The sequence below is a fragment of the Cebus imitator genome, unplaced genomic scaffold (genome assembly GCF_001604975.1).
Source record: "Cebus imitator isolate Cc_AM_T3 unplaced genomic scaffold, Cebus_imitator-1.0 Scaffold290, whole genome shotgun sequence".
Taxonomy (NCBI): domain Eukaryota; kingdom Metazoa; phylum Chordata; class Mammalia; order Primates; family Cebidae; genus Cebus; species Cebus imitator.
In genome coordinates, this window is record NW_016107605.1 from 2,560,577 (window position 1) to 2,578,296 (window position 17,720).

General features: G+C 40.7%; 1 protein-coding gene and 1 non-coding gene across 3 annotated transcripts in view; one reads left to right on the forward strand and one right to left on the reverse strand.

The window, feature by feature from the left end:
* DNAJC12 (DnaJ heat shock protein family (Hsp40) member C12) overlaps positions 1–17,720 on the reverse strand; it is a 40,957-nt gene that overhangs the window by 1,999 nt on the left and 21,238 nt on the right. Inside the window, exons 3-4 of one of the 2 annotated variants that reach the window (XM_017502071.2) lie at positions 16,954–17,093; positions 7,596–7,800 (exon numbers count right to left, since the gene is read on the reverse strand). In XM_017502071.2, coding sequence (XP_017357560.1) covers positions 7,596–7,800; positions 16,954–17,093 — 345 coding nt within the window. Of the gene's footprint in view, positions 1–7,595; positions 7,801–16,106; positions 16,563–16,889; positions 17,094–17,720 lie in introns of those variants that run through there. The other variant, XM_017502072.2, reaches the window with a different exon arrangement.
* Positions 10,817–10,923, forward strand: LOC119467446. Its single transcript, XR_005195982.1, has one exon. It is a non-coding gene; the product is annotated as a U6 spliceosomal RNA (small nuclear RNA).

Here is a 17,720-nt window from a genome sequence, read left to right on the forward strand (position 1 = left end):
TAAAAAAAAAAAAAAAAAAAAAAAAAATTTTAAAAGGCCACACACTGTGGCTCACGCCTATAATCCTAGCACTTTGGGAGGCCGAGGTGGGTGGATCACCTGATGTCAGGAGTTCAAGACCAGCCTGGCCATCATGGTTAAATCCCATCTTTAAAAAAGGAAAAAAAGAAAAGGTACACCAAAATTAACAGTATTTATCCCTGGATTATTGCTATAGATGTAATTTTCATTTTTATACTCTTTTTTGTTCATCGGTACTTTCTTATTTTTCTACAATAAACAAGCATGCTTTTTGTCTTTTTATGTTTATAATATTGCTAATGAAAAAGCAGGTTACAGAATGATATATAAAATATGCTTCCATTGATATTTTAATATAGCATATAAAAAAGAGAGGAAGAGAAAGGGAGGGCTGAGAAAGGGAAAAATTTTTAAATGATAGAATAAAATTAGAAAAAATCATATACAGAATGGTTAACAGTGGTTATCTCAGAAAAACAGATTAAACTGACACTTTTTAAAGAATTATTGGAAGCCAGGTGTGGTGACTCACACCTGTAATCCCGGCACTCTGGGAGGCAGAGGTCAGGAGTTAGAGACCAGCCTGTCCAATATGGTGAAACCCTGTTTCTACTAAAAAATATAAAAATTAGCCGACTGTGGTGGCACACACCTGTAGTCCCAGCTACTTGGGAGGCTGAAGCAAGAGAATTGCTTGAACTGGTAGGCAGAGGTTGCAGTGAGCTGAGATCGTGCCACTGCATTCCGGCCTGGGAGACAAAATGAGACTCTGCCTCAAAAAATAATAATAATAATAATAATTATCGGAGAAAACAAATCTGAAGAATTTCCATTTAGGGAAAAAGCAAAAAAGAAATTATTTCTGATTGCTATATTTGTTCTTATAATTAAAACTTACTCACAAAATTTGTATATGATAAAATTTGTATCCCTTTAGATATACTAACACAAATGAAAATATACCAAAATATCTATAATACATATTTCTCTAAATTATAAGATTATGAGTTATAGGTTCTTCCTTTTCCTTGACCATATTTTCTCACATTTTATATAGTAAATAAGGGTCATTTTTGTTTAAAAAGATGTAGTTTATAGTTTGGGTTCCTCTAGAAATAGACATGCAGACAAGAGCTTGAAACAGATTGGGCACAGTGGCCCACACCTATAATCGCAGAACTTTGGGAGGCTGAGGCCAATGGATCACTTGACCTCAGGAGCTTGAGACCAGCCTGGGCAACATGGCGAAACCCATCTCTACAAAAAATCAGCCAGATGTTGTGGTGTACGCCTGCAGTCCCAGCTATTTGGGGGGCTGGGGTGGGAGAATCGTTTGAGCCTAGGAAGTTGATGCAGCAGTAAGTCGTGATCATACCACAGCACTCCAGCCTGGGTAACAGAGTAAGACCTTGTATCAAAAAAAAGAGTTTGAAACAAAGTGGCCAATTTGGGAGGTGATCCCAAGAGGCACCTTAGCAAAATGAGAACCAAATCTATAAAAGGTACATTATCAAACAAGTTACTACCATGGGTGACTGCAAATGATCCCACTGGGGAACCCTGGGAGACATATAAAACTTCTTAGAGTTATCCCATGTGAGGAGTGAAGGAGCTGGGGAATTTAGCTTCCCACTCCCACTTATTATTGTCATCCAAAGGGCATTTACTCCCTGGCACTTACTGCCTGCTGATTTGCTGCCAAGCAGGCTCCACTGCCAGAGCAAGCCCTCTGGCAGAGTCACAGTGTCTGTAGTTGGGGCCACAGGGTTGGCAATGCCTAGGAAGGTAGGTGCCCAGGGACATGGCAGCACACCAAAGTCATTGGGCACATTTAAACTTTTCTTTCCCTTTTTTACTCCAAGATGTTACATAAAGCTATTTGATTCTAGAACTGTATTTATCAGAAGGCATATTTATTGCATATTTAAGTAGAAAGTAAAAATAAGATTGTCTTGCACAGTGGTTTTCAGATGTGGTGCTCCATATTTTACTGTTTGCAATAAAGAATTAGAATGTGGTGGGGACTATTTGGTGGCTGCTCATTACAGAAGAGAAATCAAAAAGCAAACTCCAAAGTGAATATCTAGCACTGCTTGAGGAAATTAGCAAACATGCTGAAAAGTAATACATAAGAAGTCACTCAGGGCTTGGTAAAGTTGACGTGAATAATATTTCTTAAATGCTGACATTATAAAAATTTACACTGCAGTAAAATGAAATCATAAATAATCATGCAAAGGCACTTTGATATATCAAACTCCAGCTTTAAGGCACTAGTCAGAAAAGCCAATAATCTTTTAAACAGCATAAAGAAAATACTGGTAAATGCAACCTTTGGCAGAATTTCATAATTCTCCAACAACAGCTTCTTAGAACAATGATTCCCAGCTGGGTGCAGTGGTTCACACCTGTAATCCCAGCACTTTGGGAGGCCTAGGTAGGGAGATCACCTGAGGTCAGGAGTTCTAGACCAGCCTGGCCAACATGGTGAAACCACGTCTCTACTAAAAATACAAAAATTAGCCAGGTGTGGTGGTAGGCACCTGTAATCCCAGCTACTTGGGAGGTGGACACAGGAGAATTGCTTAACTGGGGAGGTAGAGGTTGCAGTGAGCCGAGACCACACCATTGCACTCCAGCCTGGACAAGAGCGAAACTCTGATTCAAAAAAAAAAAAAGAACAATGATTCCCAACCCCTCCACTTCATTCTTCTTTTTTAGACACAGAGACACACAGGGTCTTGTTCTTTAACCCAGGCTGGGGTGCAGTGGCAGGATCACAGCTCACTGCAGCTCAAGCAATTCTCCTGCCTCAGCCTCCCAAGTAGCTGGGATTACAGGCATATGCCCCATATCTAGCTAATGTTTTTTTAAATTTTGTAGAGACAGAGCTCTTGCTATGTTGCCCAAGCTGGTCTTGAAGTCCTGGCCTCAAGCAATCCTCCCACCTCAGCATCCCAAAGTTCTAGGATTACAGGCCCAAGCCACCACGGCTGGCTCCACTTCATTCTTAAACAATAGCATACACATCACAATATGAAGATATCAAAACTGACATTCACAATTTGTTCTGAATACATTATATGTGAAAATTATATGAATTGGGATTATCTATTATTATGCAAGTCAATTGAGTCGAGAACCAGGAAGAGGAAAAGAAAAGCATTCAGGACACAAACACCTGCCCAAAGATTCTATCACAAGCCAGCTGCCGAAATGACCTGCCTTGCCTGTAAGGCTAATTTTACCTATTGCCATCACTTACCAATTAGAGCCTGCTAGTTCCCAAAAACTTTGCTAGTGCCAATGAGCTTTCTTTCAAAACAATATGCAACATTTCTCTTTCTAATAAAACCCCCAACTTTTGTTTGTTCTTCAGGCACAGCAAAGACCACCCCACATGTGTATGCCCTGAATTGCAATGTCGTTTTTATATATTTTCCAAAGTAAAATGTTTTACATAGAGATGAGAATCTATATTTTTGTTTGACTTTGACATAATATATATCTACACTGTGGAATGCTATCAGCTGTTAAAAAGAAGGAATTCATTCTGAATGTAAGAATTTAAAGAGAAGTCCCTTAATCATAAAAGTTAACGCTAGCCGGGAGCGGTGGCTCATGCCTGTAATTCCAGCACTTTGGGAGGCCGAGGCAGGTGGATTATGAGGTCAGCAGATAGAGACCATCCTGGCCAACATGATGAAACTCCGTCTCTACTAAGAATACAAAAAAATTAGCTGGGCATGGTGGCACATGCCTGTAGTCTCAGCTACTCAGGAGGCTGAGGCAGTAGAATTGCTTGAACCCAGGAGGCAGAGATTGCAGTGAGCCAAGACTGAGCCACTGCACTACAGCCTGGGCAACAGTGCAGTGTCTCAAAAAAAAAAGTTAACACTAAAATAGTGTTTATGATGTGCCTGGTACTGTTCTAAATATTTTATGTATATTAAGTTTGTGTGTGTGTGTGTGTGTGTGCACGCACGCGTGCACACTTGTGACAGGATCTCATTCTGTCACCCAGGCTGGAGTACAGTGGTGCAGTCGTAGCTCACTGCAGACTCGACACCCCCGCATACACACCTGGGCTCAAGTAACTGGAATTACAGGCACGCACCACGACTCCTGGCTAATTTTCGTATTCTTTTTTTAGAGATGGGGTTTTGCCATGTTGCCCAGGCTGGTCTCCAATTTTTAGCCTCAAGCAGTCCTCCCACTTCAACCTCCCTAATTGCTGGGATTACAGGTGAGCCACTGCACCTGGACAGTTATTTGCTCTTAAAAAAAAAAAAAAAATCAGGCCGGGCGCGGTGGCTCAAGCCTGTAATCCCAGCACTTTGGGAGGCCGAGGCGGGTGGATCACGAGGTCAAGAGATCGAGACCATCCTGGTCAACATGGTGAAACCCCGTCTCTACTAAAACTACAAAAAATTAGCTGGGCATGGTGGCACGTGCCTGTAATCCCAGCTACTCAGGAGGCTGAGGCAGGAGAATTGCCTGAACCCAGGAGGCGGAGGTTGCGGTGAGCCGAGATCGCGCCATTGCACTCCAGCCTGGGTAACAAGAGCGAAACTCCGTCTCAAAAAAAAAAAAAAAAAAATCTTATGAGGTAGACACTAATATTTTGACCACTGCATAACTAAGAAGACACAGATGGAGAGGGGTTAACTAGCTTGTCCAAGGTCATACAACTCATCAGTGAAAAGCTGAGCCCACACTCTTAACCTCTGTGTAACACAGAGAAATGGTACAGTGTAACCCCATTCTTTACTTGTAAAGCTCTACTAAGTGCACATATACAGACTTGTGTTAGCATAGAGAACAGTGGAAGGGAACACACCTGAGTGTCTGCCTTGGTTACTTCAAGAAGTAGAGGCAGAAAAGGTTGGCAGCCTGGGATAGACACTAAGTTACTGCCTATACATGATTCTTTGAATTTTGCTCCATTTTTTGAGACGTAGTCTAGCTCTGTTTCTCAGGCCGGAGTGCAGTGGCACAATCTTGGCTCGTTGCAATCTCTGCCTCCTGAGTTCAAGCGATTCCCTGCCTTAGACTCCCAAGTAGATAGGATGACAGGCACATGCCACCACACCCAGTTAATTTTTGTATTTTTGGTAGAGACGGGGTTTTTACCATGTTGGCCACGATAGTCTTGATCTCCTGACCTCGGGATCCACCCTCCTCGGCCTCTCAAAGTGCTGGGATTACAGGCATGAGCCACCACACCCGGCCGATTCTTTAAATTTTTTAACAGCAAGTCTATACTACTTTTGCTCTTATTTAGTATTTAAGTGACTATTTTTTAAAAAGAAGGAAAATTTCATAGAATTCTATGAGAAGGGCTCAAGAGGCCTCAGCATCATGCCTGAGTCTCTGAAGTATCTCTCACTCCACCCACACTACACCTAATTCTGGCGTGTGCAGACTTGGCCTGAATATGACAGAAAGACTCGGGGAACCCCCAGGGGTTCAAGACTCACAGAACTGAACATTCATCATGTTTGCATGCAGGGCAGTGATAGTACTCCTGTGTTTGCTCAAAATACTGTTTTTCTACATTTTGGGCTTCTCCTTTGATCAGCTAGTTATATTATAACCATTTCCAGCTACTAGGTGATGCAATCAATGTGCAGATTCCACAGCGATCTCTTGGGTAACCCACAGAGACATCTGAATCAAACTCCGTGAATCTTCATTCTCAGCAAGAAGAGAACATGTAAAAGTTCTCCCCAAAGAGAGATTTGAAGTGACTGTTTCTCAAAAGACTATAATCCACCACAAGCCATCTAATTATCTTCTTTTTAATACAAAAGTTCGAGGGTATTCAGGAATGTTCTACTTAAAGGCTAAATTCTAATAGGGTGCTACATCACAAGCCTGAGAATCAACACATAATAATTTGAAGGACAGTTACAATGTGTGTATATACAACAACCTAAACTAGTTGGATGGCTAGATAGATGGCCAGGTCGACAAATGATACAAACAGCTAACGTTTACCTAGGGTTTCCTAGAGGTGAACTGCTGTGCTAAGCATTTTGTAAGTATCTCCTCATTTAATCATTATGGTAGCCTTATAGGAAGGTACTATTTTTTATTTAAGAGACAGAGTCTCACTACATCACCCAGGGCTGAATGCAGTACCTATTCACAGGTGTGACCATGGCACACAGCAGCCTTGAACTCCTGGCCTCAAGCCAGCTTCCTGCCTCAGCCTCCTGAGTAGTTAGGACCATAAGTGCATGCCAATGCACCTGGATGAGCAAGCACTATTATAATCCCTATTTTATAGATGCAGAAACTGAGTCTAGAGAAGTTGAGTAACTTTGCCAAGTAATACAGATAATTAGTCGAACTAGGATGTGAACTCAGGTAGCATAGCTTGGTAGCCAGGAGATAAACTTCTATAATACTCTGCTTCAGTGGATTTATAAATTATTCAGAATGTCTACAGAGCTACTTACAGATAAGGCAATATCAGGCCAGGTGTGGTGGCTTATGCCTGTAATCTCAGCACTTGAGAGGCCCAGGCAGGTGGATCATTTGAGGTCAAGAGTTCGAGACCAGCCTGGCCAACATGGTGAAACCCCGTCTCTACTAAAAATGCAAAAATTAGCCAGACATGGTGGCAGGCACCTATAGTCCCAGCTACTGGGGAGTCTGAGGCACAAGAATCACTTGAACCCGGGAGCCAAAGGTCTCAGTGAGCTGAGATCGTGCCACTACACTCCAACCTAGGAGATAGAGGGAGACTCCATCTCAATAAATGAATGAATGAATGAATGAAGGCCAGGCATGGTGGCTCACACCTGTAATCCCAGCACTTTGGGAGGCCGAGGCAGGTGGATCGCCTGAGATCAGGAGTTCTAGACCAGCCTGCCAACATGGTGAAACCCCATCTCTACTAAAAAATACAAAAAATTAGCTGAGTGTGGTGGCACATGTCTGTAAACCCAGCTACTCAGGAGGCAGAGGCAAGAGAATCACTTAAACCTGGGAGGCGGAGGTTGCAGTGAGCCAAGATCATATCATTGTACTCCAGCCTGGGCAACAAGAGTGAGACTCCATTTCAAAAAAAAATTTTTTTTAATTAATGAAATAAAGCATTATCACGGGATAGGGCAATACCTTGGAACACTGACTCTGAAGCCAAACTGCCTTGGTTCCTCAACCTCCTTGGACTTTGGTTTTCTTAACTATAAAATGAGAATAATATTGATAGCCCACAACCTTGTAGTGAGGACTAAATAAGTTAATTCATGTAAAATTAACATTTAATGAGATAATAAATGTAAACTAATATATGTAAAGAGTGTTTCTGTACATAGTAAACCTTCAATAAATGTTAGCTAGTGTTATTTCAGTAGATAAAAGACACTGAGAATTGTCTCAAGGTTTCCCTTGAGGAATGTCTTCTAGTTTCGGCATCAATGCTAAGTGTCTTTTAAGATGCTAAACCAATCTTTAAGCTTGGCACTGCTGTGCACATTGAAAAAGTTAAGAATAAATGCAATATAAACAAAGCTCTTTAATTTCAGACCTTCTCCATTCTGCAGTTACATAATATGACTTACTTGAAGATTCTGGATTTTGCGGGGAGACTGGCTTCTCCAGGGGCTTGGATTCTTTTTGCTCCGTTTTCTCTGTGGTTGAAGCCAGCTCCTCTTTCTTCCTTTCTCTTTGCTCATTCCATTCCTCATTTTCAATCTTGTTGGTGAGAGTCTTGTCAGATTCTTCCAGCATCAGGTCCTTTTTACCTCTGACAGCCCAGTGCATTGACTAAATTAATGTAAAGCAGAGACATAAAAATTAAATTGATATTATATGGTTTTCTATATTTAAAGTTTGATATGTGGTAACACCTGACCTACTCCTGTACTGCTAATTAACAGCATGTTAGACATGACTATTAACCAGATACTCGTAAATTAATTCAAATATTAATCCAACTATTGATAGTTACTTTTCACCACACACCCTTTTGTACCTTTATCATTTTCTGTTCTGTATATGTATTTCCTATTAGATTTAAAAATTGAACTGATGGATGAATGGATGGATAGACGGAAGAACTAACAGATGAATACAGCGATAAAGAGAGATTTTGAGTTTGCTATCAAGAATGTTTTAAGTGGAATCATTAGTCCTAGCATCAACCAAAATAATGCACAACTATTTCTTAAAATCTCATATTGTGGGAAGCTATTCCTGAAGTGCTAACAAACAGTGACATACAGTACCTCTATTAACAAAACTCAAGACTAGAGGAAAACATAGCCTTTTAACACCCTAAAATCATAAATATTCTAGCTCTCTGCAAAGAAGTCATATATTCCCTCGTCCAACCTATCTCTTCCCAGCTACAAAGCATCATCATACTGAACCCACTTCCCCAAATATAACCAGTTCAGAGGATAATCAACCCTAGGATCTATGAACCACCCCATAAAGCAGCCACTGCCACCAATAAATGTAATCAGCTCTCACTCCAACAAGAAAAAGAAACGGCCAGGTGCAGTGGCTCATGCCTGCAATCCTAGCACTTTGGGAAGCCACGGTGGGTGGATCACTTGAGGCCAGGAGTTTGAGATCAGCCTGGTCAGTGTGCTGAAACCCTGTCTCTACTAAAAATACAAAAATTAGCTGGGCATGGTGGCACACACCTGTAATCCCAGCTACTCAGGAGGCTGAGGCGGGAGAATTGCTTGATGGAACCCAGGAGGCAGAGGTTGCAGTGAACTGGGATCGTACCACTGCACTCCAGCCTGGGCAACAGAGCAAGACTCTGTCTCAAAAAAGAAAAAGAAATAGGAAGGAAAGGCACCAAAATGTAACTGCAGTTGTGCCTATGTAACAGAATTATATCTTTTTTTTTTTGTATTGCCCAAATTTTCTATGAGAAGATTATATATATGTACAATTAGAAAACACTCTATTTTAGGCCGGGCGCAGGCACTCACACCTGTAATCCCAGCACTTTGGGAGGCCAAGGAGGGTGGATCACAAGGTCAGGAGTTCCAAACCAGCCTGGCCAACATGGTGAAACCCCATTTCTACTAAAAAAACAAAAATTAGTTGGGCAAGGTAGTGAGCGCCTATAATCCCAGCTACCTGGGAGGCTGAGGCACAAGAATCACTTGAACCCAGGAGGCAGAGGTTGTAGTGAGCTGGTATTGCACTACTGCACTCCAGCCTGGGTGACAGAGCCAGACTCTGTCTCAAAAAAAAAAAAAAAAAAGAAAAGAAAACATTCTATTTTAAAAATTAAATGTAGTTTTGGCCGGGCGCAGTGGCTCAAGCCTGTAATCCCAGCACTTTGGGAGGCCGAGGCAGGTGGATCACAAGGTCAAGAGATCGAGACCATCCTGGTCAACATGGTGAAACCCCGTCTCTACTAAAAATACAAAAAATTAGCTGGGCATGGTGGCGCGTGCCTGTAATCCCAGCTACTCAGGAGGCTGAGGCAGGAGAAGTGCCTGAACCCAGGAGACGGAGGTTGCGGTGAGCCGAGATCGCGCCATTGCACTCCAGCCTGGGTAACAAGAGCGAAACTCCGTCTCAAAAAAAAAAAAAAAATTAAATGTAGTTTTGTAGTTGTGAAGCAAAAACATACAAGGAGGGAGATTCCTGGTGCCAACAATATGTGTGGGAAGGGAACAGTTACAGAGTAAATGCTTCAAAACCATTTGCTAAATTGTAAATGCAAGTATTACCCATTTCTCTGTAGATTTTATTTCAAAATAAAAATGCTAATTTTTAAAAGAGGAAATGCCTCAGCTGGTATTTTAAAAATTGACTTTTGTTTGGTTGATTTAGGTTTGTTGTTTTGGTTTGGTTTTTGCATATGCACAGAATAAAAGAGGCTGCCAGTGACTTCCTTACAGAGGGAAAAGGATATTAGGAAGGTTAGTGAAAAACAGGGAATAGACATTCAAGAATTCAGGGCCCAGAGAGCTGAAAATGTAGACTGAGAGCTTCACAAACTAGCAAGGTGGCCTGTACATGATGTATTAATCTCTGTGCCTCAGTTCTTCTCTCCTGAAACCAAAGTACCTACGGTCTGCCTTAGATAAGTGGTTAGGGTTAATGCCTAATCCACAGTAAATGCTTTAAAGGCCCTCAGTGGAAAGATATTCTGAAATAGTAGTCTTATTCAACTCCTTTGTGAGTAAATCAGAATAAAATATGTTATCATCAGATTCCCACATCTGCTGATCCTAATTATAGAAATATACAGAAGAAATAGCCAAACTGTATCTAACCTTAGATATAAGTGCTTCTCAGGCTTTGTAGTTCAATCAAAGGACTAACATCAGAGTGATGCAAAGCAGCCCGGTTTGCTGGGACACAGTTAGATAGTCTGCAAATCACTCATTTCTGTGTTCACAAAGCATATTTCTCAACTCCCCAATGGTGTTAGTTGTACAGAACAACATTTAACATCAAGTGAACTAGTCTATTATGGAGCAGTTCGTTTCAATAGAATCAGCATCAGTCAAAGATATCAAAAGACAACAATTTATACAGGCTAAGAGAGAGACTAGAAAGGGGAGAATCTGTACAGCAAGATAATAAAAGGCACAAGACAGAAAATCAGTATATGCATGGAAGGAACTAACACTAAACAGAGAGCAAGCCTAGGTGCAAAGGACACTAATCTTGAAACAGTTGTGAAATCGCTATGTTATTCCGCCTTCACAATTAACTCATTTACCAGCTTTCTTCAATGAGCTGGCTTTTTTCTCTAGGAAGCCATTTTCTTACATTCTAGACCTTAGTCAATACTTAGGAAATAGTGCTCGCCTCAGCAGCACATACACCAAAATTGGAATGATACAAAGAAGATTAGCATGGTTGCTGTGCAAAAATAACAGGCACATTCATGAAGCATTCCATTCATACACACACACACACACACACACACACACACACACACACACACGGAAATAAAAAATTTTGTTTACATGCCAGTAAACACTGGCACAAATTTTTTAAAAATCCATTGACTCGGATGAGCTGAATAGCTATAGAAAATGGATCAGTTATTATTATCCTGGATCACTGATTACAATGAGTGAATTTTTTACTTATCAGGGTGATTTCTGACCTGCTTTTGGATAATATCCAATTAAGACAGATCGCCTTTTGAACCAGCAGAAGGTGTTAAACTGCACGCTGTTTCCCATCTGGCTGGTGAAACTGTGGCCATGTGGGCATAGTAGGAAGCTTTCCTGACCCACCCCAAAGACACCTCGCCCAGCTGGGAACCCAAAAACAATCAGCAGACAAATAGGTCCACATGCGGCTGAGCCAATAAGCCCTCCCAGAGGCAATCAACTTGCCAAATGATTGATTCACCAAAAATGTGTTGCTATTAACTCTTTATAAAATTTATAGCAATTGAAGTGGCATGAGATAGTTTTAATAGCTTATGAGAATTTTTCTCAGTCATTCATTTTGACTGTGCCTTTGCTGTGGCTTCTTTTTTTCCACAACCATCCTAAATCCATGCTGCCATATATTTTGGTGCTAGAGGGAGAGCCACCCATCCCTGGGTCCCTTTGGGTAAAACTGTTTAGCATGATAACTCTTCAGGTTATCCCAGGATCCCAAAATCCTGCATTACTGAACCCTCACTCCATATCCTTTTTTTCAAACCAATATGACATGTCTAAATTTAAGTTGCCAACATATTCATCAACTTGGGTGAGATCTTAAAATAATTTTACAAATTAAACTATCAGGAGGAACTTCTAGAAAACAAAAAGAAAAATAAATAAGTGGGTAGTAAAGTGACAGACTTAGTGTGAGGAAAAAATACCAGTTCAGCTGCATTACTCCTGGGTATAGAAATGTGGTATATATACACCATGGAATACTACTCAGCCATAAAAGAGAGCAAAATAACATCTTTTGCAGCAACTTAGATGGAGCTGGAGGCCATTGTTCTAAATAAAATAACTTAGCTATGGAAAACCAAATATTGTATGTTCTCCATTATAAAAGGATGCTAAGCCATGGATACACAAAAGCATACAGAGTGGTATTAATATAATAGATTTTGGAGACTCAGGGGAGGCTGGGAAGGAGAGGGAAGGATAAAAAAACTACATATTGGGAGCCGGGCATGGTGGCTCACACCTGTAATCCCAGCACTTTGGGAGGCCAAGGCAGGCAGATCACAAGGTCAGGAGTTTGAGACCATCCTGGCCAACACGGTGAAACCCCATCTCTACTAAAAATACAAATATTAGCCAGGGGTGGTGGTACACGCTGGTAGTCTCAGCTACTCAGGAGGCTAAGGCAGGAGAATCACTTGAATCTGGAAGGCAGAGGTTGCAATGAGCTGAGATTATGCCACTGCACTCCAGCCTGGGTGACAGCGAGACTCTGTCGTAAATAAATAAATAAATAAAAATAAAATATACATATTGGGTACAATGAATATTACTCAGGTGATGGGTGCACTAAAATTTCAGACTTCATCACTATACAATTCATCCATGTGGCTAAAAACTACTTGTGTTAGTCCGTTTCACACTGCTATAAAGAATTACCTGAGACTGAGTAATTTATGAGGAAAAAAAATTAATTGACACAGTTCCTCAGGCTTAACAGGAAGCATGACTGGGAGGCCTCAGGAAACTTACAATCATGGCGGAAGGTGAAGGGAAAGAAAGGACTTTCTTCACATGGTGGCAGGAAAGCGAGAGAGAAGCAGAAAGTGCCAACACACTTAAATCATCGGATCTCCTGAGAACTCACTATCACTGAGAAAAGCAAGAGGCAAACCCGCCCCATGATCCAATCACCTCCCATCAGGACCCTCATCCAATTTAACATGAGATTTGGGCAGGGACACAAATCCAAACCGTATCACCACTCGTACCCCAAAAGCCATTGAAATTTTTTAAAGTATTTAATACGAGAAAAATATGGCACCCCTGAGGCTGTGTCATTTGAGGAATTCTCCCAGAGGAGATTCCCAAGATATGATCTTGTGTGTGATGCTACATAAGTACACTGTGATTTGTCCTGCCTTGTGGGTATAGGGACTAAAAATGCTCCCAACCAGAGTGATTATACTGCTTAAATAAAAAGCAGAAACACAGGGTTGATGGTGTAATGGAAAGGGAATTTATGAGATTTAACAATCTGTAAATGTACTGGGCATGTGTTTTAGATACATGTCACCTGAAATTGAAATCTTAAAGTTATAATCATTTCGTGGTCAGAATGGCACATATAATGCAGTAGTCTGCCCTTATCCTCAAGGGGCATTCCAAGACCCCTCTGGATGCCTCAACCTTGGATAGTACCAAACCTTACATATACTATGCTTTTTCTGACATATACACGCCTATGATAAAGTTCATAGTTCAACCCCAGTCCAAAAATAGGTGAGTACAGTACAATAAAATATTTTGAGAGAGTGTGAGAGCACATTCACATAACTTTTATTACATACGTTGTTATAATTTTCTAGTTTATTATTAATTATTGTTATTAATCTCTTACTATGCCGAATTTATAACTGTGGGCATGAGGGCATAGTTCTCATAAGCTGTTAAAATTATCTCTTGCCACTTCAATTGCTATAAATTTTATAAAGAGTTAATAAAAACACATTTTTGGTGAATTGATCATTTGACAAATTGATTGCCTCTGAGACGGCTTTTGGGACAGCCCCATGTGGGCCTATTTGTTTGCTGATTGTTTCTGGGTTCCCAGCTAGGTAAGGTGTCTTTGGGGTGGGTCCAATCGGCCATAGACTACCTATCAGGAAAGCTTCCTACTATGCCTGCATGGCCACAGCTATAAATTAGGTACAGTAAGAGATTAATAACAATAACTAATAATAAACAAGGATAATTATAACAATGTATGTAACAAAAGTTACGTAAATCTGCTCTCATACTCTCTCTCAAAATATTTTATTGTAGCCGGGCGCGGTGGCTCACACCTGTAATCCCAGCACTTTGGGAGGCCGAGGCAGGTGGATCACAAGGTCAAGCGATCAAGACCATCCTGGTCAACATGGTGAAACCCCATCTCTACTAAAAATACAAAATATCAGCTGGGCATGGTGGCACATGCCTGTAATCCGAGCTACTCAGGAGGCTGAGGCAGGAGAATTGCCTGAACCCAGGAGGCGGAGGCTACGGTGAGCCGAGATCGTGCCATTGCACTCCAGCCTGGGTAAGGAGAGCGAAACTCCGTCTCAAAAAAAAAAAAATATTTTATTGTACTGTACTCATCTATTTTTGCACTGGGGTTGATTGCAGGTAACTAAAACCAAAGAAAGCAAAACTGGGGATAAGGAAAAATACTACTGAATATCTGACTCAAACACCCTAATGATGACATTTATCTACAAAACAATAGACAATGATCTCTTAAGTGATGAACAATACTAGGTATGATAATTGTTATTAATTTCTCTAGAGTAGCGAAATGATAAACATGAAATACGCAAAAAGACAAGGTGACAATTAAAATGTTGTAGAGAGAAGTGAGGCACTCACATGCAGAAGTTACTATACGGCATAGAACAGAAAGGAATGAGAGGAAAGTTACAGAGCGTCTAGAACAGGTAATACTTGATATATAGGACTGAAAGTCAACTGCAACAGAGAACTAGAAGGATATTAAAAACAATAAGATTTGGCCCAAACAAAGAAGACTGTATGAGGAAAAAAGATCACTGCTGATTTGAAGCAGAGAGATATACATCTCATCATTTTGTACTACTAATAAAAATAAATCTGAAGCCAAATATAGCCCAGCACACTATTTCAACTTTGCCCACAAGACAAATGATGCAGCCAGTAAGATCTAAAACGTAATTATTGTAAAACCTTGAACAGTTCACAGTTAAGCTACATTCAAAGCAGAAATGGTGTGTTTGGAGACAAGAAATTAGTATTTAATGGAAAGACGTTGATAATATAAACTCAAGTGGGAATTTGGAGAAGAGTTTTTGAAAACTTCACAACTAACTGGATATTAGCTACTAAAAATTAAGTGATACAGTTGAGTGGACCATCCAGGAACAGTGAGCTATAAATCAGAAAGTGTTAAAAAAGCAGGAGTCAGTAATTCAGTTGCAGTTACGGTGTGCCACACTTAGGAGACTGGGAAATATGGTTATGCAGAGTTGGTAGAACAATGTTTATTTAGCTAGTGTCAAAAAGGAATTTTGAATTTACAGAATGAAAATGACCAAAATCTTATTTTCAATACATAAAGTCACTATTTTTTAAAAGATTCCCTCTAGTAATTTTATGCATTTGTACAATAATCATATGGTTAGTCTCTCATAAATGATTAGCCCACCTTAAACAAATCCACATGAATGCACACTTCTTTCCAAAACGCAATGAAGAAAACAGCTTATGCTTTACGTGGAGTCACTTTAATCATATACTTTGGACGTTTTGCATTGCTCTTCCCCATTATTTCAAAAAACACCCTTCAACATTATGGGCCTTTTGTCAACAATTTGCTCAACTCTTCTAAAATAAAAACTATGAAGAAGGAAATCTAAATGTAACCCTGAAGGGCTATAATTTAAGAGATGTGAATCATTTTATACACTAATTCTAACTGTCCCTGGAAACTTATCTATGAGGTAATTTCCGCATTATAAATCCCATGTCATAGAAAAGTGTTCCAATGGAGAGAATCTAGGTAATAAATCATGCCTAAATCTTTAAAATTACACTTTGTCTATAATATATAAAGTTCAATGTTGAACAAAATAAATATATAACAGTAATTACAGTGCATATTTTCAGATTTATGTCTTTTAATGACATGAAGAAAGATAACACATGTTTTTGGTTTTGGTTTTGGTTTTTTAAGACAGTGTTTCTCTCTTGTTGCCCAGGACGGAGTGCAGTGGCACAATCTTGGCTCACTGCAACTTCTGCCTCCTGGATTCAAGCAATTCTCCTGCCTCAGCCTCCCAAGTAGCTGGGATTACGGGCATGTGCCACCTCGCCTGACTAATTTTTGTATTTTTAGTAGAGATGTGGTTTCTCCATTTTGGTCAGGCTGGTCTCAAACCCCTGACCTCGTGATCCGCCCACCTTGGCCTCCCAAAGTGCTGGGATTTCAGTTGTGAGCCACTGTGCCTGGCCTGTTTTTAAAGTCTAACAATTTTTTCACCAGAATGATTAATAGGAATAATTCATGGCTTTCTTTGACTAATCAGATCCTGCCTTTTCAATAAAAATTGTAAGCCTTCAAAAGAGAGCAAGTGGACATAAACTAAAAAGATGGAGATACGAATTTACAATGGTTAAAACTCAGCAATTCATGAGCAACTTGAGAAGCACATTTATTAGAACTCATAAAACAGTAAGTGATAACAGGGAGTGTGTATACTGAAACAGCCAAAGAGACTGAAAAAATGTAGTCACAGGCTCTCCTGGCACAAATTCATTGTCTCTATTCTGGTGAATTTCTCTTCATGGAATTCATGGACACTGAATTATACCCAGACTATGCTAACTTCTTGGATTTCTCCCTGCTATTGCCTAATGACTCTTTTTCTTTTTTTTTTTTTTTTTTTTTTTGAGACAGAGTTTCACTCTTGTTACCCAGGCTGGAGTGCAATGGCACGATCTCGGCTCACCGCACCCTCCGCCTCCTGGGTTCAGGCAATTCTCCTGCCTCAGCCTCCTGAGTAGCTCGGATTACAGGCATGTGCCACCATGCCTAGCTAATGTTTTGTATTTTTAGTAGAGATGGGGTTTCACCATGTTGACCAGGATGGTCTCAATCTCTTGACCTCGCGATCCACCCGCCTCGGCCTCCCAAAGTGCTGGGATTACACGTCTAAGCCACCGCGCCCAGCCTATTGCCTAATGACTCTTTAAGCTACTACTGAGCTTCACAAATTCACGTCATCCCCAAAGAGAAACCCACCATTTTCACTGAGTCATTCAAAGCTTCCCACTGCTGGAATGGCATCGAGATCTGGCTCCTTCGCCAGTGGTCATAGTGGGCTCGACTCTCTTCATTGGTCAGAATCTCCTTTGCCTTCTGAAGTTTCTGAAAGGTCTCCACTGGAAAACAAATCAAGAAATGAGCACTTCTCTCCTGAAGAGGATATTTTAAACTCCAAAATCATTCCACTGATCTCACTAGAACCGTGATTCTGCCACTTAGTAGGGATGTGATCTTGGGCCAATTTACCTCGTTAAGCTTTTGTAAAGGGTATCATAGGGACAAGCAAGATCATGGATATAAAGTGCTTGGCACACAGTTTATCCACTCCCTTTATTGTGCCTCCCTCATGTGCCAGATGCTACTCCCAGTGCTGATGACAGATGTGAATAATAGACATTATTGGCAGGGGAGAGAGGCATTTGTAAAGACTGAAAACATACTATTCTATCTTCTAGGAAGAAAACTAACTTTTTTAGTGCTGGTTATGAGAGAGGGCAGTCATTAGGCAAGAGGGACAGTAAAACTGAAGACTATAAAGCAGGAATGAGCACGGTGATTTAGAGGAAGTAGAAATTGCCAGTGTAGCTGCAGGACACAAGGCTAGGGGAAGAATGATGAGGGATGGGACTATAGAGTAGAAAATAGCTCAATCAGGCCGGGCGCGGTGGCTCAAGCCTGTAATCCCAGCACTTTGGGAGGCCGAGGTGGGTGGATCACGAGGTCAAGAGATCGAGACCATCCTG